Source organism: Thamnophis sirtalis, unplaced genomic scaffold (assembly GCF_051295495.1).
Source record: "Thamnophis sirtalis isolate CommonGarterSnake01/CBP01778 unplaced genomic scaffold, rThaSir2_p1.2 scaffold_2, whole genome shotgun sequence".
Taxonomy (NCBI): Eukaryota; Metazoa; Chordata; class Lepidosauria; order Squamata; family Natricidae; genus Thamnophis; species Thamnophis sirtalis.
This window is the reverse complement of record NW_028261382.1, coordinates 175,250,525-175,275,620: the sequence shown is the minus strand read 5'-3', so window position 1 is coordinate 175,275,620 and position 25,096 is coordinate 175,250,525. Positions and strand designations below refer to the sequence as shown.

The window sequence follows — 25,096 nt, the reverse complement described above, 5'->3', positions numbered from 1 at the left end:
ACTTCAACTCCCAGAATTCCTCAGCCAGCAAAGCTGGCTGAGGAATTCTGGGAGTTGAAGTCCACCAGTCTTCAAGTGGCCAAGCTTGGAAACCCCTGCGGCCTATAACATTAAAAAAAAAAGGGCGGGGAGGGCGACGCGCCTTTTGATTGGCTGGTAAGAAGAGGAAGCGACAGGAGCGGGAAAAACTTGACTGGCGTTTGAGACTCCTTTTTTTGCCTCCCCCCCGCCCTTTCGGTTCGCGGGGGGGGGGGGGTTGCGCGCGCCTGTAGAACGGAGGCGGTCCCAACGTTCTGAGCGCGTGGCAGAACGGGGCAGCGCGCGTGCGCGGGTGGTGGTGGAGAGCCCGGGAGCGCGCGCAGAGGCAGCGGGTGCAGAACTCGGCCGGCTTAGCAAAGCAAAGCAAAGCAAAGCGAGAAGACCCGTGCAAGAAACGAACGTGGGAATGCAGCCACCCCCCCCAAAAAAAAATCCCCAGCACGAGCAATAGCAAACCGCTAAAGCTTTTTTTCCTACCTTGACCTTGCTGCCCCCCAACCTTTCTATAAAGCCAACAACCCCCCCCCGCACCCCCCTGGTTTTCGGTTATGCTTTCGCCGCTTATCCTCCGAGCCCCCGTTGTCATTTCTGTGCCGTTACAAAACGGGCGTTCCCCCTGGACGACGCCCCTTTCCGGGTTCTCTTGTTAAGAGCACCTGGACGAGAGAGTGCACGCCTCTTTGCAAGTACAGCTCATCCAAATTGCACACACCTTTGCAAAGGGCAGCTCAGCCAAATCCCTCCCATTTCTCTGCACCCAGCAGAGGATTCCTCTAGCCGCCCCCTCCTCCTCCCTCTTTTAAGTCGGTGGACTATCCCCCAGAAAGCACCTGCCTCACCTGGGAACTGACAGCTGGTACCTGTGCAAGAGTATGGATACCAAGAAAGTAGCTCTCATCACTGGCATTACTGGCCAGGTAAGTACAAGCTGAACTTAATTTCATCCTAATATAATATAGGAAAATATTGCGTAACATGCTTTATTCAAGACAAATTGATGTGGGGGGGGGGGAGGAAGATGGGATGTTTGGAAATCACTGGAGGGAGGAGATCCATGCATACATTTATTTATCCATCACCCATTCATTTATCATTCATCCACATGTTTTACACTGTCAATTTCATCCTAATATAATATACGAAAATATTGTATAACATGCTTTATTCAAGACAAATTAGTGTGTGTGGGGGGGGGGAAGATGGGGTGTTTGGAAATCACTGGAGAGAGGAGATCAGTGCATATATTTATTTATCCATCACCCATTCATTTATCATTCATCCACATGTTTTACACTGTCAATTTCATCCTAATATAATATACGAAAATATTGCATAGCATGCTTTATTCAAGACAAATTGGTGTGGGGGGAAGATGGGGTGTTTGGAAATGACTGGAGAGAGGAGATCCGTGCATATATTTATTGATCCATCACCCATTCATTTATCATTCATCCACATTTCTTACACTGTCAATTTCATCCTAATATAATATACGAAAATATTGCATAACATGCTTTATTCAAGACAAATTGGTGTTTGTGGGGGGGGGGAGATGGGGTGTTTGGAAATCACTGGAGAGAGGAGATCCATGCATATATTTATTTATCCATCACCCATTCATTTATCATTCATCCACATTTCTTACACTGTCAATCTCACCTAAGCAGGCAGTTTACAGTAAAATATTAAATGCTGAATTTACTTCCTGGTGTTTCCTGCATGCATTCCAAACGACAATCAGGGCAAGGAATACACATGTTCTGTAGGTATGTTATGAGGATATTTGATGCTGAGTATAAATCGTAGTTCAATATATGTGTATTGCTTTGAAACATCTCAATGTGCTGTTTTTTTCTCAGTTGTAATACTTTTAATGGATGATTCCCCAAAATGGGCATTACTAATAACAAAAGTTCATTGTTTAAACTTAGAGGTTGTCGTGGTCCCTTTCCATAAAGCCTTATTTTTTTTTAATGGTATATATTTGCAAAGTGGAAATTTTTGTATTTCTTATAAGCAGGGTAAAAATTCCTATACGGAGGAATCACTTCCATACAAGAATGTGTAATATGGCTCTAAGATCTGGAAAAAAAAAAACCTGTTACATCCCCTTGCTAGCATATTTAATAATTACGAAAGGATAGAAGAATTTTATGGAAGTCGCATCCCGGAACAATTTTGATAGGTAATCAGAATTGGAATATGTGCGTCAGAGACATAACACCTGGGCTGCTGGTGCCCTCTTCCTGTAAGACCTCTCTAGCCATCCCAGCAGCATGTGGCTATGAAAGCTGAGGAAAGGCAGCTGAGTATAGTGGTGTTGGTATGGAAATGAGAGGGAAAGTGGTTTCTGTCTTTATGGAATTAAAGGAGCCTGAAGCAGCCTAATGCAAATAGAATAGCAATAGCAATAGCAGTTAGACTTATATACCGCTTCATAGGGCTTTCAGCCCTCTCTAAGCGGTTTACAGAGTCAGCATATTGCCCCCAACAACAATCCGGGTCCTCATTTTACCCACCTCGGAAGGATGGAAGGCTGAGTCAACCCTGAGCCGGTGAGATTTGAACCGCTGAACTGCAGATAACAGTCAGCTGAAGTGGCCTGCAGTACTGCACCCTAACCACTGCGCCACCTCGGCTCTTATATAGAAGAGTTGCTATTCTCCACCTGTAAGGATGATCTGGGTATATGTAAAGAACCTGTGACAAATACTCTTTATTTTTTATTAATTCTAAGGGCCGTGATAACTCTACCAGTGAACTGTTGAGTAATTCTATGCACAGTTTATGCACATCCTTGTGATTTGCAAGCTGACCCAAAATGACCTGGGAAGTAGTTGATAAACTTATATCTTGACAATATTATCTCAACACCTGGGTTTAAGCTGAGTTGAAGAAAACTGGGTCTAACAATAGAATGGCAATAATTGTTCACAGAGAATTGCCAACGGATTTGAATGAATTCTGCTTTCCTATATTACTTTAGTAATAATGCTACTTAAAATTATTCATGTTTTCTTTTGTAATATAGGCAAATTTGGAAATAGTAGAGTTATCAATATTAAATGTGCCTAACGTAGGCCTCAGGGGTCTCCAACCGTGGCAACTTTATGACTTGTGGGCTTCAACTCCAGAATTCCTACTGGCTGAGGTATTCTGGGAGTTGAAGTCCACAAGTCATAATGTTGCCAAGGTTGGAGATTGTTATTGCTAAGCGGTGAGATCACATAACGCCATTCTGGTTGTGAATGTTCTTTGTGCTACTCATATAGTCTCCTAATAGTCTTCTCATCCATCAGGGTCCGCAACTTGGGAGTCCTCCTGGACCCACAGCTGACTTTCAAACACCATTTGTCAGCTGTGACCAGGGGGGCATTTGCCCAGGTTCGCCTGGTGCACCAGTTGCGCCCCTACCTGAACCGGGAGGCTCTCACAACAGTCACTCGTGCCCTTGTGACCTCTAGGCTGGAATACTGCAATGTGCTCTACATGGAGCTGCCCTTGAGGAGTATTCGGCGACTTCAGCTAGTCCAGAATGCAGCCGCGTGAGCGATTGTGGGTGTACCTTGCTTCACCCACGTAACACCTATCCTCCGCGAGCTGCGCTGGCTACCTGTCGATCTCCGGATACCCTTCAAGGTGCTACTTGCCACCTTTAAAGCCCTTCATGGTAGTGGATCTGGGTACTTGAGAGACCGCCTACTGCCGATCACCTCCATACGACCCATTAGATCTCATCGTTTAGGCCTCCTCCGAGTTCCATCCGCTGGCCAATGCCGACTGGCCACCACGCGGAGGAGAGCCTTCTCGGTGGTAGCCCCGACCCAGTGGAACGATCTCCCCGTGGAGCTTCGTACCCTCACCACCCTCCAGACCTTCCGCACAGCCCTTAGAATCTGGCTATCCCGTCAGGCCTGGGGCTAAAGATTGTGACCCACCTGAATGGTATGAATGTTGCATTTTAATTATGTATTGTCTATTTGTAAAAGTCTGTTTTCCCTCTTCCTTTTGATTGTGAGCCGCCCTGAGTCCCCCCAGGGAAAAGGGCGGCATACAAATAAACACAAATTCAATTCAAATTCAATTCAGTGGTTTCCACTTTCCTTCTGAGTGCTTCATGTATTTGATATTATTGATTTGGTTGGGTCATGTCCCAAATTTAGAAGTATATACAGTGTACCCGGTAATAATATGGTTGGCTCATCATGTCTTTCAAGTCAGCAGATCAATACATTTCTTTAGAAATTCAAATGTTGTTTTTTTTTCCAATTTGTAACTTGGAATTTTTTCCCTTAACAAAACAGAGAAAGCTGTATTTCATGTATATGAATGGTAAAGTAATAAATATTTTATATCGGGGCTGGAGATTTTAAGTGGTTAAGCCATAATATTTGCTTCCTTGGATTAAACAGACTACATTACTGTACTTCAGAAATACTGCTCAAGCACTAAATAATCTTATTAACATGCATTAGGATATTATGTTTTATAATCAATTACATACGGGAAACTAGTTTAAAAGAGTGTTGCTATGAATGGGATTTTGCCAATATATATTTTTGCATTTGAGTTAGTCTAGATCTCATCTCTAATGCAGAATAAGGAGATATTTTGCCATTCATTTGTATAGTTAAAATAGATACCCTGTTTCCCCCAAAATAAGCCCTCTCCGGATAATTAGCCCAATCGGGCTTTTGAGTGCATGTGCTAAAATAATCCCTCCCCCGAAAATAAGCCCTCCCTGAAAATATTGCAACACAGCAGGAGCCATGAGGTGACCATGCTCACAGTCTCCTGCATTTCAAAAATAATAAGATCTCCCTGAAAATAAGGCCAAGCGCTTATTTCGGGGGTCAAAAGAAAACAAGACCCTGTCTTATTTTTGGGGAAGCACATTAGATTTCAGTTTATAACACTCAAGAATGCTGCCAAGTTGTTTGGAAACTGATATTCCACTATTTGTATTCTGTAGCCTTATTTAATTTGGCTTGTAACTTTTAGCCAGGGAGTTCTTTAAGGTCTTTGTTAACATCCCAGGTGTTGTAACAAATAAACATAATATACGAAGGAAGATAGCACATATTGTCTTTAAAGAAGATCATAATAATACTATTCTACTTCCAGAAGACTGTAATGGTTACATTGGAAATGGGCAATTTATAAACTAGTGTTTAACTTTCAGTGATAATTAAGTTGATTCACAGAGAGAGATTTTCTTTGTTTGGTTAGCACTGTTCTTTCTCAGAAGGAACAGATATAAAGACTCATGAATGAAAACAAATATACTGTCAGCGTTCCAAGTATCATGTAGAATTAAATCAGAGTCCAAGGCAAAACGATCCTTAAAGTTCCAATTTAATAAAGCAGACATCTTAGCACACATGTGTTAATCCCAATTCTGGAAATGACATCAGAATCCCACCCAGTTAAAAGTTCATGATCTTGTCCCCACACCCAAAATCCGTCACATGGTCCAATCTTCTTCTTCCACGCTGGCTTCTCCACCCAGCTGCTTCTGGTCAGGTGTAAAAGGGCGGAGACAAAAGATGACCTTGGCTTCTAGTAAAGAATGAAAACAACACATTCCACAATCCTACTCCTGTCTATTCCCCCCTCCCATCGACTATACTAATGAAACAGCATAATGAAATAAGAGAAAGTGTGGCAGGCTAAAATTCTAAAAGGAATATAATTGCAGGCCTGGCATATACATATCTAGGCTAGTGTTGCAGGATCCAATCTGGATCAGTCACCAGGATCAGAGGTTTTGTCTTTTGAGCTTTCGGATTCCTGTTGGATCCCATCTTCAAGGAACTTCTCTCAAGTTATGAGAAATGAAGATTCACTTGTTTCCCAGACAAAGGCAATAATTGCTTCGAAGGAATATGTTCTATCAGCTTTGGCTAAAATGCTGAGCTTGTCGATCAGAAGGTCGGCAGTTCGGCAGTTCAAATCTGTAGTGCCGCGTAACGGAGTGAGCTCCCGTTCCTTGTCCCAGCTTCTGCCAAACTAGCAGTTCGAAAGCATGTAAAAATGCAAGTAGAAAAATAGGGACCAGCTTTGGTGGGAAAGCAACAGCGTTCCGTGTGCCTTCGGCGTTTAGTCATGCCAACCACATAACCATGGAGATGTCTTAGGACAGCGCTGGCTGGCTTTGAAACGGAGATGAGCGCTGCCCCCTAGAGTCGGGGATGACTATCATATATGTGCGAGGGGAATCTTTACCTTTATCTTACACACATATATGCCCCCTTACCTTCTTCTCCCCCCCTCTCTACATATTATTTGTTTTTGTAGGAGAGAAAAGTTTTAGAAAGGATGAGTTTAGAAGTGGTTCAAAGGAAATTTTAAAAAATAATAATCATGTGATCGTGAAAAAGCTGCAGTGGCTTTTAGCAAAACAACACTCATGAGGCTTTTACTTAGAGAACAATAATTAAAATCAAATCAATCAAAAGCTACTTGCCTGCTTTAGGAACATGATAGAAGTTTCTTTTAAATATGCTTCTATAATTGCTGCTTTTTTTTCCACATTTGTACCATTACTGCATAAACCGGAAACCAGAGCTTTCATGCCTGACTTCCTGTAATTAAGCCACTCTAGACAGATTTCTACCAGGCATTGTATAATAGATACGTTGTTGAATTATTGTGAGTGTTTTGAGGCTCCCTTTCTTTGATTTCTCACTTCTAAACTGCATTCTGTGTACACCGAAATTATTGTATAAATACTTCATGTCGTCCTGCAACTTTTTTGGAAGTGTTGTTTATTATTGGAATGAAAAATCCATTTTGTCACAATTTAGATTTTCTTTTTCTTTTTTTTAAAGTCTGGTTTATTAGAGACAGCAGTCTTAGGTTCTAATTTTCAGGGACTGCAAGAAGGGAAATAAGCATTAAACTTTCATGCACGTGGAACAAGGTTAATGTATTCATAAAATAATCGTTTTTATTTTATGTTACATGTTGTAGAGAGAACCAGTTTTTAAGAACATATATATTTGTATCATATAAATGTAGATAATGTGGGTTCCACCACAAATGCGCGTATGACAAAAGCGCGTGTGACTAAAGCGCGGTGACAAAACCGCGCCGTCAAAACCGCGGAGACGAATGAGCGCTGAAGCGCGCTGACAACAGCGCGCCGACAGAAGCATCCTGTAACATAACCCTAAAAATAACCCTAAACCTAACCCTAAACCTTACCTTAACTTAAATCGCGCTTCTGTCAGCGCGCTGTTGTTGGCGCGCTTTTGACATCGCGGTTTTAGCGCTGCGGTTTTGTCGGCACGCTTTTGACGTTCGCGGTTATGTCGTGCCACAGATAATGTGTACTCTTTAAAACTAATGTTGAGTTGCTGAATATATTTTCTGTATAGCTGTTACATAAATAGATAACAATTTTGAAGTACATTTAGCCTGGGATCTAGGATCTAAGTTCAATTAATGTATTTTTCTACTTTTGAAAATCCTATTATATTTATCTTATATTAGATAGCAAGTATATATGTTTTCATGAGAAATGTCACTTCCTTAAGTTTCTAATGCATTGCATCATATTTTTGAAAGAGGCTCTCACATTTTTCTCCACTAAGTCACCCTCATATAGATCTTTCTCTTAGATATGAAAGTTGTAAATTACTGGTAACTCTCACCTAGCAGGTTGCAAATTACGGTAAAGGTTTACGTCAATGCTTCCCAAACCTTTTCCTTCATTACCCAATACCATTCCTCAGAAAGTACTTTTCAGCTAATATGGGTACAGGTAGTCCTTGATTTATGGCCACCATTGAGCCTAAAATATCTGTTGTTAAGTCAGATAATTAGTTCTGACTAATGTAGTCAGTAACCCAGTTGTTAATTAAATCTGGTGTCCAGACTGACTTTGCTTGTCAAAAGGTCTCAAAAGGTGATCATATGACCTTGTGACGCAGCAATGGTCATAAATATGAACCAGTTGCCAAACATCTGAATTTTGATCACACGACCATGAGGATGCTGTCGTAACTGTGAAAAACATTCATAAGTCACATTTTTAATGCTATTGTAACTTTGAACCGTCACTAAATGAAGTATTTTAAATTGAGGACCACCTGTACAACACTTTTTCCTCCTCCTATTTTCCCAACAACAACAAACCCAAACCCTCCAGCTGGCTTTCTTTTTTTTTATTAAAAAGTTTTAATAAGTTTTACAATTGTTTACATTTCTCCGTCCCTCCCTCCCCCCCAATCCCACATCCCCTCCCCGCCATCCACCCCCAATCTCCCAGAGCAAATAAAGGGTATAAACATTTAACAATCATACACTAAAATAAACTAACTTTAGCATCATCCCTTCGCTTATACTTTAACTCCCCTTTTGTAAAGCTAACTTTAGATAAATTTTAACATTCCTTGTTCATTCATTCATAAGCTAACTGAAATTTCTTAGTCCCATTTTTATTTTGAATATAATCAATCCATCTTCTCCATTCCAGCTTGTATTTCTCATCTGAATGATCCTTAAGATATGCTGATATTTTAGCCATCTCTACTAAGTTTGCTACTTTTAACGTCCATTCTTGAATAGTAGGCAATTCTTCCTTCTTCCAGCACTGCGCCACCAACAGTCTTGCTGCCGTTGTTAAGTTCAGAATCAAATTACTCTCTATAACTGTACAATCTGTGATTATACCTAACGAATAACTGAGGAGTAAACTTTATCCTCTTTTTAAGAATATTTTGAATAATCCACCATATTTTTATCCAAAATGCTTTGACTTTTGTACAAGTCCAGCCATCCAGCTGGCTTTCGTGTCTAAGGCGGAATTGGAACTCATAGTCTCCTGTTTTCTAGCCTAATGCCTTCACCACTAGTCCAAACTGGCTCCTGTTACGATTGGGTAATGGGTTTGTGTGTTGTTACCCAAAGAAAAACCACTTTTACCCAATCTGAGGTGACTTACTCAAGTTTGGGAAGCATTGGTTCAAGAAATGGTCATATAGTAATCCCTTCAAATTAGTCTGAAGTTGACTTTACACTTGATCCTGTTTCTTAAAAGTTGTCTCTTGATAGATGTGAGGGTGGCAAATACTTAAGGTTGGAGTAGTATCTGGTTTATTGATTATTTTGCATCCCGTCTTTTCTATTTTTACAAATAACTCAATGGGGTGAATATATTCAAAGTACTTTCCTCCTCCTATTTTCCCCATAACAACAAACTTAACCACTAAGCCAAACTGGCATCTGATATTGTTATAGTGGAGGAATGCTATCATGTTTCACATAAAATGGACTGACTATTTACAGCTTTGAAATAAAATATTGTATGTATCTACTGTATATATCATTGTTTTGAGTGTAACTTCTCTGTTAGAAATAATGAAATGATGAGAAAGACTTGCCTCTTATTATTCCTTAACTTGTTCTTTCTTTTAAACCTAAATGTATAGGTAGCCATTTTTTAAATAGTTAATTAAACCTTAAAGTTAATCATTAATTAAGTAGTTAAAAAGTATAATCTTTTTAAATAGATAGACCCACTAGTTCCCTTATATCCTGGAAGGTGGAATCAGGAGAATGACTTTCTACTTCCATTGTACCTCCACTTGGTTCCACAAAATTTATTGTGAGTAGATTTTTGAAGGAGTATAAGAGGAACTGAAAGCCTTATTGAATTAGCATTCATGTACACAATATTGGATTGCATCCTAACATGGAAAGGAGATATTACATTCTCCTTGCCTAATTTTCTAAATATATTTAAAACTCACATTGCTTTCCTCTGTCCAATTAACATCGTAAGCAAAGAGTTGTGTTAATCTATGGTAGTGAATGTAGTAGCACTAACAGATATTTTAAAAAGCATGAAGATATGGAGCACTTCATACTTTGTCTTTTAATAAAAGTTGTCTGAAAAGATTTACACCTTTTCTGTTTTGTAAATAAAGCCCGAGATCTGTTTTCTTATTGTCTGTGCTATTGTCTGAATAAAGATTTATGTTAAAAACTACCCATTTTTAAAATCAGAAATATCAGGACCAATATCTGGGTTTGTTGCACAGGTGGCATCCTACACTATATTGCCAAAAGTATTCGCTCACCCATCCAAACAATCAGAATCAGGTGTTCCAATCACTTCCATGGCCACAGGTGTATAAAATCAAGTACCTAGGCATGCAGACTGTTTTTATAAACATTGGTGAAAGGATGGGTCGCTCTCAGGAGCTCAGTGAAGTCCAGCGTGGAACTGTGATAGGATGCCACCTGTGCAACAAATCCAGTCGTGAAATTTCCTCGCTCCTAAATATCCCACAGTCAACTGTCAGCTGTGTTATAGGAACGTGGAAGTGTTTGGGAACGACAGCAACTCAGCCACGAAGTGGTAGGCCACGTAAACCCGTCCAACATCAGTGTGTGACCTCACAAATGCGCTTCTGGAAGAATGGTCAAAGATTCCCATCAACACCGAGGTGGCGCGATGGTTAAATGCAGCACTGCAGGCTACTTCAGCTGACTGCAGTTCTGCAGTTCGGCGGTTCAAATCTCACCGGCTCAAGGTTGACTCAGCCTTCCATCCTTCCGAGGTGGGTAAAATGAGGACCCGGATTGTTGTTGGGGGCGATATGCTGACTCTGTAAACCGCTTAGAGAGGGCTGAAAGCCCTATGAAGCGGTATATAAGTCTAACTGCTATTGCTATTGCTAAAAACACACTCCTGAACCTTGTGGACAGCCTTCCCAGAAGAGTTGAAGCTGTTATAGCTGCAAAGGGTGGACCGACGTCATATTGAACCCTATGGATTAGGAATGGGATGCTGCCACTTGCAGTAAGTTCATATGCGAGTAAAGGCAGGAGAGCGAATACTTTTGGCAATAGGTTAAAGAGCCTGTGTTTTAAGATATGGTAAATGAAAGCCTTGGGGGGGAGGGCGTTTCTGTGCTGTTGACAGGGAAGTAGGATATGAGTCAAAAAGTTAGCTTTTGCTGGATTTGCATAATGATGTAATATATGGTGTAGGCTACTACTCTACGGTACTAGAGTATTAAAAAGTACTGAAATATTAAAAAGGGTTTATAGAACCTTGATATTCATCTGTCTCAAATGTCCTAGTAGTATGAAATTTTAAGAGTTTCATCACATTTTTTGCTTTCTTTTAGCAAAAAGGAAAATGAGGTTGTGTTTACATTTCAAGCAGCATGCAACAAGAGTAGAATCTCACCTTTTAAATGTCACTGGGCTCCATTTTTTAAGCGCACTGATTCTGAATCATGCCCCATGATTGAGATTGCAACATTCTATACCAGCTGCAGTTCCAGATCGTCTGCAGATGAGCTGATGTTCAGCACATTTAAATTGGGCGCGATCCACAATTTGGAGAATGCTGCTTACTTTCCACTGTCCCAAAGGTGCTTCCCCCCCCTCCCCCCCAAAAAGGCTACTGGGCTTTGTTTTAAAATAAAGTTCAGTTGCCTTTTGAAAAAGCACCTCTGGGTGACTGAGAATCTCCATAGATTCTTTTCTACTGTGTCTCCTTGAATAAACTTCTTTGAAGGAATAGGATGCGTTGCAGGAGGAAAGGACTTCCTTTTGAGGAAGCATCAATCTCACACGGTACAAGAAGTTTCCCCCTGGTTGTACACTGCATAAACCACATTCACACATATCATGCAGTCTTATAATTTCCTACAATGTTTCTTCCTTCTTTTGCTCTCTATATACTTTCCTGTATTCCCCCAAGCCAGTTATTCAGATGCTTTTTACTATCTAGAGCGGACTTAGGGAACAGTAATAGAGGTTTTCATTCTGGAAATGCCAACCAAACAATTGTGCATGTACATGCATGTGGAGACTGTATGGGGGCGAGTGAAAGAAACCATTGGCCAACTTGCAAGAGGATGCAGCTACTTTAGCGTTCCTATACGGAGTCCTTCGGGATTGGGCGGCATATAAATATATTTAATAAATAAAGAAATAAATATAGAACAGCGGTGGGTTCCAAATGGACGCGTGCGACATGCACACACATGTGTGCATGCACCATACCTGCCTGCGATGCCTCTGCAAGCCTCTGTGACGCTCTAGCTGCTCCATGGATCATCGCGCAGGCGCCATACGGGCCATGCACAGAAGCGCCAAAGGCTTAAAAAACAGGTAAGGAGCTCGAGCGGGCATGTGGGACCTCCAGAGCACCGTACCGGAACGGTACCCGGGGCGTACCGCCTGCAACCCACCACTGCTATAGGAATACCTGAAAGAACCCAATAGGCTATATGTTATCTTATTTATCATATTTGAAAAATATGGATTCAACAGTATGCATTTTAATACTTTTACCTACTTAAATACCCCCAATAGATTCATTAGAATTCACAGTATTTTGGGTGTAATGATAGTAGTAGAATCCATCTGAAAAGGATCTTTAGCTATGCTCTTCTATTATTTTGGCTTTCTAACTATCTTGAGATGCTCGCTCCCTGATTTTTTTTAAAAAAAACTTAACAGTCAATCCTTCCATTTACAATCTTTGCAGGTTTGTAAAGCTGAAATAAGATCACAAGCATGTTTGCGGTGTCACATACCAAGTGCTTTACTTAATGACTTAGTTGTTGGTCCCAATTGTGGTCTCTGAGCAGAGGTGGCATTCAGCTGGTTCTCTCCGGTTCAGGCGAATCTGTAGTGGCGGCTGCAGGAGGCTCCGCCCACCCGCCCCGACATAATGTGTGAGAAGGCGGTGCGCATGCGCAGACGTGGCACATGCGCTCACATTTGCAAACCGGTAGAGAAGGTAAGTAGCAATAGCAATAGCAGTTAGACTTATATACCGCTTCATAGGGCTTTCAGCCCTCTCTAAGTGGTTTACAGAGTCAGCATATCGCCCCCACAGTCTGGGTCCTCATTTCACCCACCTCGGAAGGATGGAAGGCTGAGTCAACCCTGAGCCAGTGAGATTTGAACAGCCGAACTACAGAACTGCAGTCAGCTGAAGTAGCTTGCAGTGCTGCATTTAACCACTGTGCCACCTCGGCTCAGTATCTCTGAGGATTACCTGTATGCCATATACAAGTAAAAGGGTAAATAATTCCTAAAATGGATTCAGCTGTTTAAAAGTACTTGAAAAAAAGCAATATTTAAGTGAACAGTATGATTTGAAGTGTGAGAATGATTCCAGTAGCTTCCAAGATAGACATAGACCAGACTACCTGGCTAACTTTGTGGCTACTTCCCAGGTGTCTACTTCAAACTGCTTTCCAGGTGGAGAAATAAATTGGTGTAACTGAATGGAAAAAGTGTAGTTTGGTTTTGTCATCGGATATTATAGGATTTATACTTAACCATGTCAGCATATGTGACAAGTCTTGTTACCTTTTGGCTAGCTCACAAGCTTCTGAGGTTTTATTATTCACATCCAGAAGATTGCAAAGAGGTTGGCTTATAAATGATTGTGGTCCTAGTTTCTGTCTGAGGTTTTCCATTAATATCCTAAACTGGTCCAGTGTTAACATTAGTCATGAATGTAATTTTAAATTCACCATCTGGTTGGCAGGAAGTTAAGAACTTGAATCCTTGGCTGTTACTCTGTTTATAGCTGTCTCCAATCTCCTGCTAAATATTTTGGTGTATAGCTTTCTAAAATATTCTTGTTCTGCCATTTTGTGTGTTGTCTGAGCATGCAAAGCTACAATAAGCTTTGTTTCTTGCCAAATGTATTCTGTGAACCCAGCCATTTTGACTTATTCATCAAAACACACTTAAACAAACCCTGGATTGTATGGACCTCAGGATAACTCTCCAGGTTTGTCTGTTCTGAACAGTACGAAAAAGGACACATGTGGGCATCGCATAGCTGAAACCTCATTTTCCATATAAACTTGGAATTCTTGGTAACACACTTTATTAAATACTCCAGTACATCAGAAGAATTATATAAACAAAAGTACCTGTTCTGTCTGTGCAATTTTTGTCTCTGCAATTTTAATTTCATACGAGGATGCTTGAAGACAATTTAAAATATACAGAGAATATATCTTGTATTCTGACTGGTCAACACAGCATAATGTTACTGTGGGAATGCCACTAGTTGTCAGCTGATTTGCAGGTTCAGTTCAAATGGCTGATTATCACTTTTAAAACTCAATATGGTATGTATCCCTGTTAACATATGGGACTATTTGATTCAAATATAATTTATCTCTCTATTACGTCTTGGCCAAGGCAATAGACTAAGAACTTCCTCATTGAGATATTAGAGATAAAGTACTTGGAAGCTAAGCTTCTCAGTATAGATAGCGAGTATTTAACTCTGGAAAAGTCTTCAGTGTCACATTGCAGAAGAGTAATGGAACTATTCACTTTTACCAAGCCATCAGAGAAATGAAACTTTGTGGGAAATAAAGCCAACTGGTTTCTCTCTCTCAACCCTAGGAAGCGGGCAATGGCAAATCACTTCCAAAATCTTTCCAAGAAAACTGAAGAGACTTGTCCAAACAGGGAAGAGAGAGAAAGAGAGAACACATGATGAATAAAATTTGTGTTTTGGGTGTGTGTGTGTGTGTGTGTGAGTGTGTGTGTGTGTGTGTGTGTGTGTGTGTGTGTGTGAGAGAGAGAGAGAGAGAGAGAGAGAGAGAGAGAGAGAGAGAGACTTTATTGTTAGGATGTAAGCCTCCTGTGAATTGTTGACAGGCAACACAGTGAGTGAGTGAATGAGTGAGTGAGTGAGTAAGTAAGTAAGTAAGTAAGTAAATAAATAAATAAATAAATAAATAAATAAATAAATAAATAAATAAATAATAAATATTGGGTCCAACTTACTTGCTGTTTTATATAAAATGATACCGCAAAAATGTTTTTTTTTTGACATTAAATTAGTCTGAAGGTATACGAACTATGAATCAATTACATTTGTGAAAGTTTTAACTTAGCAATAGCAATAGCAGTTAGACTTGTATACCGCTTCATAGGGCTTTCAGCCCTCTCTAAGCGGTTTACAGAGTCAGCATATCGCCCCCGCAGTCTGGGTCCTCATTTCACCCACCTCGGAAGGATGGAAGGCTGAGTCAACCTTGAGCCGGTGAGATTTGAACCGCCGAGCTGCAGAACTAGAAGTCAGCTGAAGTGGCTGCAGTACTGCACCCTAACCACTGCGCCACCTCGGCTCTAACTTGAAGATTTTGTTGTAAATTTAAAGAAGCAATTCTGGCATACAGGGTAAATGTTGAGTGTTTTCTATGACCAATGTGTTTGTTTCCTTGGCTAATCATGGTATTCACAGAAGACAGCCTCCAATACCAAAGTTCAATGCCATTAATACTGTTTCTGTCCTGCTTTTTCAAAATCCAAGTTTTGCTTCAGTAGAGGGCTACTGGGAAAGGGGTGACCTGTACGATTTAGATTTTTGTAGATATAAACATAGTAATTTTTCCAAGACCACCATTGTTATTCTACCAAGAAGTAGTTGGCAATGTATTACTTGACTTGTAGTTTATTATTGATAGTCTTAAAAAACAGAAGCTATCCACCACCAGCATCTCTTTATTGCCAATTTTAAGACAGCTTAGAAACACATAAATGCTGCCATGTGTGTTCCCAAAAGTAAAATAAAGTTTTCAAATAGAGCTCATTTTCTAATTACTTTTTGGGACACATTGATGAAAGTATTTGGCAGCACTGCAGGACCAGGCTGCCATCTCCTTCTTTAGGAATGTTTAGGAGCCGAGGTGGCGCAGTGGTTAGAGTGCAGTACTGCAGGCCACTTCAGCTGACTGCTATCTGCAGTTCGGCATTCAAATCTCACCGGCTCAAGGTTGACTCAGCCTTCCATCCTTCCGAGGTGGGTGAAATGAGGACCCGGATTGTTGTTGGGGGCAATATGCTGACTCTGTAAACCGCTTAGAGAGGGCTGAAAGCACTATGAAGCGGTATATAAGTCTAACTGCTATTGCTATTTTTGATTGCCCAATTGATTGATTGATTGATTGATCAAATTTATTAGGCTGCCCATTTTATGAAAAATTACTCTGGGCAATGTACAAAATTATAAAACAGTAAACATATAAAAAACCCTCATTATAAAAAAAGCCACAAGTATAAGAGAGAATAGATGTTAACAGCAATAATGGAGCCACGTCAAGATCTCACCGTTTAGCATATGATAGTGATTTTCCTTGAAGATCCCCCATGTGAGCTTACAACATCTAATTTCCCCCCAAGTCCAGAGATGGTTGGCCATCTCCTGCATTGATTTTCTAAACACAGCTTCTTCTGCTAATGAAGTCTGGGTTCCATATTAGCTTGGCCAGCGTTTTCAATAAAAACCTCTCTGTTTATAGAATCACGTACCCCACTAAGATCTATGAAAGATGTGAACAGGTTTTTACCATCTGTTGTATATTTAGTAATAAGTGGTGTAGAACGAAACAGTTCCCTTTTATGGAAGCCAGATCTAAATCTAGCCTGATCTTCTACTAATATGTTCTTCTATTGAAAAATAACTAGCCACACTAATCAATGTTCCACAAGAAGAGCTGAGTCAGAACATTATTGCAAGAAGTATAAACACACTGCAACAGCCCGCAACATCAGAAAAATGAAATGGGTAGCCTATACAACATCTCCCCACCCTCCCAAAAAAGGGTAGCCTATACAACATAGGGTAGCCTATACAACATCTCCCCACCCTCCCCAAAAAAGTGGATATCCACGCAATTTTATCAAAACATTCTTGACCACTCAACTCACCACCGCACAACACTAGTTATGGAAAGGTACCATATATCAAAAATATTTTAGAAACCACCAATAGACTATTACAACCACATAGTATCACCATAGTGCACAAACCAACTAAAGCCCTCAAAACATTTTCATAAACCGAAAGACGTAGTCGCCCAATTAGGGGAAAAACAGGAGTCATCTACAACGTATAGTATAAGAACTGTAACCACCGCTAGATAAGATAGACAGAAGATTAGCTGTAACGGAATGTGTGAATGACCTTGGGGAAAGAATTACTGTTAGGAAACAGACAGGGCTCTTGCCTTGCCATGGTCAGAGAATGATATTTAGGAAGGACCCACCATAAGGGATAAGGTCTACCTGAGAGTCCGCCTCCTGCCATTTACCTCCCAACGACCAATAAGATCGCACAGATTGGGCCTCCTCCAGGTGCCGTCGGCCAGTCAATGTCGGTTGGCGGGTCCCCGGGGAAGGGCCTTCTCTGTTGCTGCTCTGGCCCTATGGAACGATCTCCCCGTAGAGATCCCGACCCTTACCACTCTTCCGGCCTTCCATAAAGCCACGAAGACCTGGCTGTTCCGGCAGGCCTGGGGCTGTTGATTAGTATCCAGCCCCACTCCAACTGTATGCATGTTGTTGTAATTTTAATATTTGTATTATCTTAATTTTTTAATATATGTTGTTTTTGCCTGTAAGCCGCCCAGAGTCCCACTGGGAGTGGGCGGCATACAAATGCCAATAAATTGGAAATTGGGATCAAGCAGTTAAAAGTTTATATTTTCATACTTGCAAGATTCTGTTAATAAAGTAGAATCAGTTCATCTGGTAATGTTTCCTGTATGGTTTAATTGGAGCAATTGATACTAGCAGAGTGTAGCCCATCAACATCAACTCATAGTCAGAAGACCTGATGAAAATTCCTTAATCTCATAATACATGGACAGAGGTAAGCATAGTTTCAGTTGGAAAACTGTGCATCCTAAGCCAAATTAAATCTTAAACTACTAGTGAGCTTAACATTCAGTTGTATCAGTCCATCAATGGACACATAGAGATAAAGTATAGTTATATACCATTCAAAAGAAACAATAAAAGACTAAGAAGAAAAGAGACCAGAACACATTCTCTCCAGTAGTCAATACTCAGATAAACAAGGATTAATCCCAGACAAACAAGAAGAAAAAAAAATATTCCAAGGAAGTATTAAGGAGGAAACCACACATCCACATCAACAATAGCAGGGCAAGTTACTATATGAGAAAAGGGAGAAAACCCCACATTCACTAGAAGTGATGATGGTTACTCAGGACTCCTCCATTCAGCCCTGAATTATATACATTTTCTTCAATTGCAGTGTTCTTAATCACCCAATCTTCTATTTTTCTCGAGAGATGTTTTGCATGTATCTTAACCAGGGGTGAAATTCAGCAGGTTCTAACAGGATCTGGAGAACCAGTAGCGGAAATTTTGAGTAGTTCGGAGAACCGGCAAATGCCACCTCTGGCTGGCCCCAGAGTGGGGTGGAAATGGCGATTTTGCAATATCCTTCCCCTGGAGTGGGGAGGGAATGGAGATTTTGCAGTTTCCTTCCCCTGGAGTGGGGAGGGAATGGAGATTTTGCAATATCCTTCCCCTGGAGTGGGGAGGGAATGGAGATTTTGCAGTTTCCTTCCCCTGGAGTAGGGAGGGAATGGAGATTTTGCAGTATCCTTCCCCTGGAGTGGGGAGGGAATGGGGATTTTGCAGTATCCTTCCCCTGGAGTGGGGAGGGAATGGAGATTTTGCAGTTTCCTTCCCCTGCCATGCCCACCAAGCCACGCCCACGAGCTGGTAGTAAAAATAAAATGAATTTCACTACTGATCTTAACTATTTTATCAATAAGGCTTATAGGTTTGTAATTTTTAGGGTTTTCCTTGTCTCTTTTTTTTATATGGCAATTATGATAGAGAGTTTCCCTCTTGCTGGATGTTGGCTATATACGTAAACAGTCCTTCCAGCAATGGAGCCCACTAGTCCAATGTATGTCCTGAAAAGTACTTGAAGTAGGAAATCTTTGGTGGCTTTATTAGATTTCAGTGACTGAATAATATGTTTTATTGACATTGGTGGCCTAAAACCCCTCCTAAACTGAAGTTAAAATGGGGGTATCGTAGAAACTTACATTTTTTTCAGCATGCCAGATCTGATCTTTCAAAATAAGTTTAAATTAGAATCTTTTGTTGACTTTTCTAGCTCTGGACAAACGTAGCTATGGCTTGGGTCTTCTTGATGAGTGTTAGTTTTCTTGTAATTGCGTCTAAGCTTCAACTTCTTGGCATAATTGTTTGATGCGGTATTTATTTGAGCCAAACGGATAACTGTTTTTCGAGTCTTTCTTGAGCTAGAGCAATTAAGATTGAACCAATTAGATCTTAAGGACTGTCAGTTTCTAGCTGGCACTTTCTATTAAAATGTTTCTTAATGGGTGCTACAAATTGGCGTACTGGGTAAAAATTTCATTCGGCTTTTTAGTAGCTATGACAACCATTTTTGCCCAGGACCAGATCTTCTCAGTAGGTAACCAACATAAATTTATGATGGTTGCAATGTCCCGGGGTCGTGAGATTACTATTTGCGACCTTCCCACTGACAAGCAAAGTCAGTGAGGGAACGCTGGATTTGCTTAACAACCACAGTATATGATTCGCTTAACCAACAAAAAATACAATTTGGTATGTTTCAATTAATGCCTGGATTGCTTAGTGACAGAAATTCTGGTCCCAATTGTCCCAACTGAATATTTCAAAGTACCTTTGGTTTACACCAGGGGTGTCAAACTCAAGGCCTGGGGTCTGATCTGGCCCGTGGGGTAGTTAGATCTGGCCTGTGGAGCTGCCCTGGAAACAGCGAAGGACTGGCCTGCGGCGTTTCAACCAGTGAAAAACAGGATCCCGAGCTCCGTTTTCGGCTGCCACAGCCTCCTGCAACCCTCTGCCAGTGAAAATGGAGCTGTCGTGGCAGCCAAAAATGGAGCTCGGGAGCCTGTTTTCGCTGGCAGAGTGATCGGGTCACCAAAAGTGCTCCCGACAGGAGTGATGTTGAGCTTGCCACACACACCCTGGCTACACGCCCCCCCAGTCCCCCTTCCCGAGATCAAACACAACCCTGATGCGGTTTTCTACACACACACAGACACACACACTCCGTCACCTCTCTTTCTGATCTAAATTGATGCTTGCAAAAAGTTCATTAAGCTTCTTCGCAAGTCCCTTTCCATACTGCTCCCCCAACAACTGTGAATTGCGAAGCTGTTGTAAAAACGTAAAGATCTTCCTTACCTAATACACTTCATTTCTCAACAGGACAAATTAAAAGTGAGCAACAATAGCTGGTCTCAATGAATTAAGTGCCTATTGTTCTGCATGCTGAAAAACAAAGGCATGACTAGAAGTATTAAGTTCCTCATTCTTGATTGATTAACATGTCACTGATTGAACTTTCCCTGTTAATTACAAGTTCGTTTGTGAATAATAGTGTTCTTAAGAGGACCGAAGCTGACAGCTTCCACATAAAGATAAGACGGTCCTAACATTTTCCTAACATTTTCCTATCTTCTCATTAGGATGGCTCATACTTGGCAGAGTTCCTGCTGGAAAAGGGCTATGAGGTGAGTGAGTGGTTCTGCTGACTGACTGCAGACGCATGAAATAATTCGGACAGAGCTTCCTTGCTGTCACTCTCTGGTTATGTTTTCCATTCAGCACGAGATAAGAAATCAAAACCTTTGAAAAGAATGCACAACACGAGCTGTAATCATGCCAGTGCATTGTGCTGTTTATCATGGAGACTGCAACGGTGGAATCCCTCCGATCCTCAGGGTATATAAGCTGTTTTTCCACACTTCCTGCTTATTCAGATAAACAGCAGCCTGCACACAGCCAGGCTACATTAAATTCACGTTGTTACGATGCAGGAGGAAAAAAGTTAAACTTATTTTGAGAAGGGATTTTGCAGAGGTGGGAGTTGGGGGCCTTGGAAAAATAAATTGAACGGTACTTCAGCAATTACGAAATGTTAGAAATTTGGCACCGTAACGCTCTACCACAGAATAAAAAGCTGAAAAGTGGTACCTCATTAATGAACTTGATCCCTTTCCATTTAGCTGTCATAACAACGTAATATGCATAATATAACAATTCCCCTATTCTTTAAAATGTTTCTGTCATCGTGGCCAATACAAATAGTTTCATCTTTGTTAACTTCTAACACTATTCAGCATATTTCATAATAGTAAAGCTACTTTTATATTTTGTAACTTAGAAATCATGTCTTTTTAACATAAGCAAAACACGAGAGTGACTGAATTAAAATCAAGGAAACTGCCAGGTACTAGATGTAAAATATCTGCTTCACTGGTGGTACTTACACTATAAATAATGTTCTGGAAATAATTTGCCACTGCCTTTTTTTTCCCCCTTTCTTTCTAGTCCATTTTACAAACCTGGAGTTTCTTTGTGGTCTGTCATCCAGGTTTAATCCCACTTAGTGCTGAGTTTGGCCGGCGTTAGCTAGATATAAATTAAACATTGCTATTGGTTATATCTAGGTAGCAAAAAAGCTCCCTCTTTTTATTGTTCAAGTAAAACACTGCGTAAATAATATCAATATGAACTCATGAAGCGATTAAGTACAAATTTTAGTACACATTTATAATTACATATGTTATACAAGTTCCATAGGCTAGAGATGTTTGAGAGAAGTGTCTGATTATTAAACAAGATCGCAATAGCAATAGCAGTTCGACTTATATACCGCTTCATAGGGTTTTCAGCCCTCTCTAAGCGGTTTACAGAGTCAGCATATCGCCCCCACAATCTGGGTCCTCATTTTACCCACCTTGGAAGGATGGAAGGCTGAGTCAACCTTGAGCCGGTGAGATTTGAACCGCTGAACTGCTGATAGCAGTCAGCTGAAGTGGCCTGCAGTGCTGCACTCTACCCACTGCGCCACCTCGGCTCTCGTTAGATAAAGATAAAGAACATGGAGAAAGTGGGTGGCCATTATTTTCATCCAGTTGTTTCCATGAAGTAGCTTTTGCACAGCCATTTGTGAGCTCAGCTTACAAGAGAAAATGTTGGACAGTAGTGTTGTGTCATGGAATCATTGCATCGCCTGGATCTTTTATGGCCCTTCCCTGTTTTTTCTATTTGAATCAGACACTTCTGTATCACGAAACTGATCTCACAACATCTGACATTGTGAAGCTTTACATCAAAAATATTAACTGTACTTCTGTTAAATTGTAGGTACACGGAATTGTTCGTAGATCTAGCTCTTTTAACACGGGACGGATTGAACATCTCTACAAGAACCCCCAGGCTCACATCGAAGGAAGTAAGTGTGTGTTGAAAGACGAGATGGAATGCATAGAGGACATATGTGATTTTGTTTTTACTGCTAATGTTTGATTAAGATTTCATCAGACAGGAAATTGATCGCCGAGACTAATTATGTGAATGTCTTTTTTTTAGTCTAGCCTCAATCATTTTTTTTTAGTATTTGAAAAATAGTTTATAAATTAATTTTGTTAATTTTTGTTCATTTCACCTGGAACAGAAAATGAAATTTTAATATCACCATTAATCCCTTTAAAAAAGCAAAGTAAGAAAACTTTTTAGGATAGCAGCAGGGGTGAAATCCTACCAGTTTGTACCGGTTCATGAGAACCGATAGTGGACAATGGGCCAGGGTTGCATAACCGGTAGGGACTGCTGGCTGGCCACACCCCTGAACCGGTCCCCTGGTTGCCGCTCGCTCGCCCTGCCCTACCCAGTCTCTGCTTTCCATCGTCCCAGCCTGCCTCCCCTACTCCCTTCCCTGAGGCCCACAGCCCTGTCATGCTTGCCTGCCTTCCACACGGAGGCACACAAGTGGAAGGCTGTGTGGAAAGCAGCCAAGCATGTTGGAGCCGGCCGGCCACGTGGAAGGGGGCCAGCAACCTACTCCCTTCCCCACAGCTCTGCCATGCTTGCCTGCCTTCCCGGCAGTCCCCATGGCCAGCTTGCAAAAGCAGGCAAGTGGAAGGCTGCATGGAAAGCAGGCAAGCATGGCGGGGCCACGCAGAAGGGACCCAGTATCCTACTCCCTTCCCTGCAACCCTGCCATACTTGCCTGCCTTCCACGCTGCCTTCCCGGCAGTCCCCCATGCATGCTTGCCTTCCAAGGTCGGCGCCCAGCCCCACCAAGCCAGTGGGTGGGCGAGCGGCCCTTGGTGGAGATGGAGCTGCTGCTCTGGGGCTGAAAGGGCAGCGGATGGCAGTGGTGCTCCGGGAGGGCAGGCGTAGGTGAATGTCCCGGGGCTGCTGCCTGCCCTCCGGAGCACCTCTGCCACCGCCCCTCTCAACTCCAGAGCAGTAGCTACGTCTCCACCAAGGGCCGCCCACCGTCAGCCTTACCAATGAGCTGGGTCCTGCGGCTCTTTGACCCCTTTCCTGGGGCTCCCTGCTGACCCATCCGTGCAATCTGCTCTCTGCCCTGAGAAGGCATAAGCCTCTCTGCAGAATAGAATAGACTTTAGACTGCTGACTTTTCAAGGAATTAGGAAAGTACCGTATATACTCGAGTATAGGCCGACCCGAATATAAGCCGAGGCACCTAATTTTACCACAAAAAACTGGAAAAGTTATTGACTCGAGTATAAGCCTAGGGTGGGAAATGCAGCAGCTACCGGTAAATTTCAAAAATAAAAATAGATACCAATAATGTTTTTGAATATTTATTTCAAAGAAAAACAGTAAACTAAGCGGTGTATTCAATGAAATACTTCACTCACCTCATGATGCTGATGTCCCGCTGTGATGATGATGTCCCGTGCAGCCGCGGGAGCGATGTCCTGCCTCCTATGACACACGGCACAGTGATTCCTATCATTGGATCACTGTACCAGAGGAGGTGGGACATCGCTATGTGGCTGCTTGCCATAACAAGGAGGAGGTGGGACATCGTTGCAGAGCGGCAGGAGGGGGAGGAAGGGGAATCGTAAGACAGCCCTGCATTACATTAGAACGTGAGGAGGGGGGATGTGCGGTGCGCGCTGTGCGGCAAACTGACACAGAGGGAGGGGAAACTCACAGGGGCACTGGGCCATTCACGAGTGTCACCCAGCGGCATGGCCCCGCCCCTTTTTCTCCTCCATTTCGGGCAAATTTTTCACTGACTCGAGTATAAGCCGAGGCGGCTTTTTTCAGCCCAAAAAGTGGGCTGAAAAACTAGGCTTATACTCGAGTATATACAGTATAAATAGAAATGAATGCAACACATGGCATGAATTTTAATTCTTTTTTTTTTTTTACCTGAAGATATGAAACTGCATTATGGTGATTTGACAGATAGTACTTGCTTAGTGAAAATAATCAACGAAGTTAAACCTTCTGAAATTTACAACCTTGGAGCACAGAGTCATGTTAAAGTAAGTAATATTAATAAATCTCTTACAAAATAAATATGTGATTTATCTGTAAGCAACGGTGTAGTATATTTTGTTGATAGGGTACTTATTTTGTTAGGTCCCATTTTTAAATTTTATTTTAACATATATCTATGAACAAAATTCTGTGAATGTAAAAATACAAAGAAACCTTAAATAATGGTTTAGGTAAACAAAGGTATACCAAACGGGTGTTGGTGTACGCATGCACATATATGCATATGTACATGTACATGTGTTGTGGCCCAGCGGGAGCCGTTGGAGCTGCCACCAGACTCCGACAGCGAGGGGCCCTATGAGTCGGCTCTGGAGGATGTGGAGGACCCTGGACAGGGTTCCGACTCCGAGCAGGGCGCAGAGAGGCTGGTTGGCCACCAGGAGGCGCCTGAGCCTTGGACCAGTGGGGAGGAGACAAGGGAGAGTGATCCGGACGCCAGTAGTGAGTTGTTCCTGGATGCCACGCCATTGAAGAGCTAATAGGCGTCAGGGACAATTACGCAATTACAGGAGATAATTGCACTCGGCTGGTGGTCATCAGGCTCCTCTCCAGACTATAAAAAGGCTACTTGTGCACACGCCGCTCTTTGCAGAAGTCAACAGAGAATTGAATGTCGGAGAACTTTGTATGAGCTTGGCAGGCTGAATTGAATGTTTTTCTCCTATTTAAAGGTTTAATTTATCTAGATCATCACAGTGTTAACAGTTGTTTCCAATTTCTATTGTATAAATAATCCCTGTAGTCAGTTACAATACAATAAAACAATTAACTTGGTAAAAAGTTTTAAGCCCAGAGGTAAACATAATCAGTTAAAGGAATGAGAAGAATGATGCTCTTACTGTTGTTCAGGGATGATGCTAATGATGACAGTGATGAT

At 41.6% G+C, this 25,096-nt stretch overlaps 1 protein-coding gene across 2 annotated transcripts in view; it reads left to right on the top strand.

Moving 5' to 3' along the window:
- The first annotated feature begins 774 nt into the window (after positions 1–774).
- Positions 775–25,096, top strand: part of GMDS (GDP-mannose 4,6-dehydratase) — a 241,010-nt gene continuing 216,688 nt past the window's right edge. Inside the window, exons 1-4 of one of the 2 annotated variants that reach the window (XM_087707538.1) lie at positions 775–956; positions 20,358–20,402; positions 22,042–22,129; positions 24,094–24,203. In XM_087707538.1, coding sequence (XP_087563664.1) covers positions 912–956; positions 20,358–20,402; positions 22,042–22,129; positions 24,094–24,203 — 288 coding nt within the window. In that variant the 5' untranslated portion in view covers positions 775–911. The remainder of the gene's footprint in view (positions 957–20,357; positions 20,403–22,041; positions 22,130–24,093; positions 24,204–25,096) is intronic. The other variant, XM_087707536.1, reaches the window with a different exon arrangement.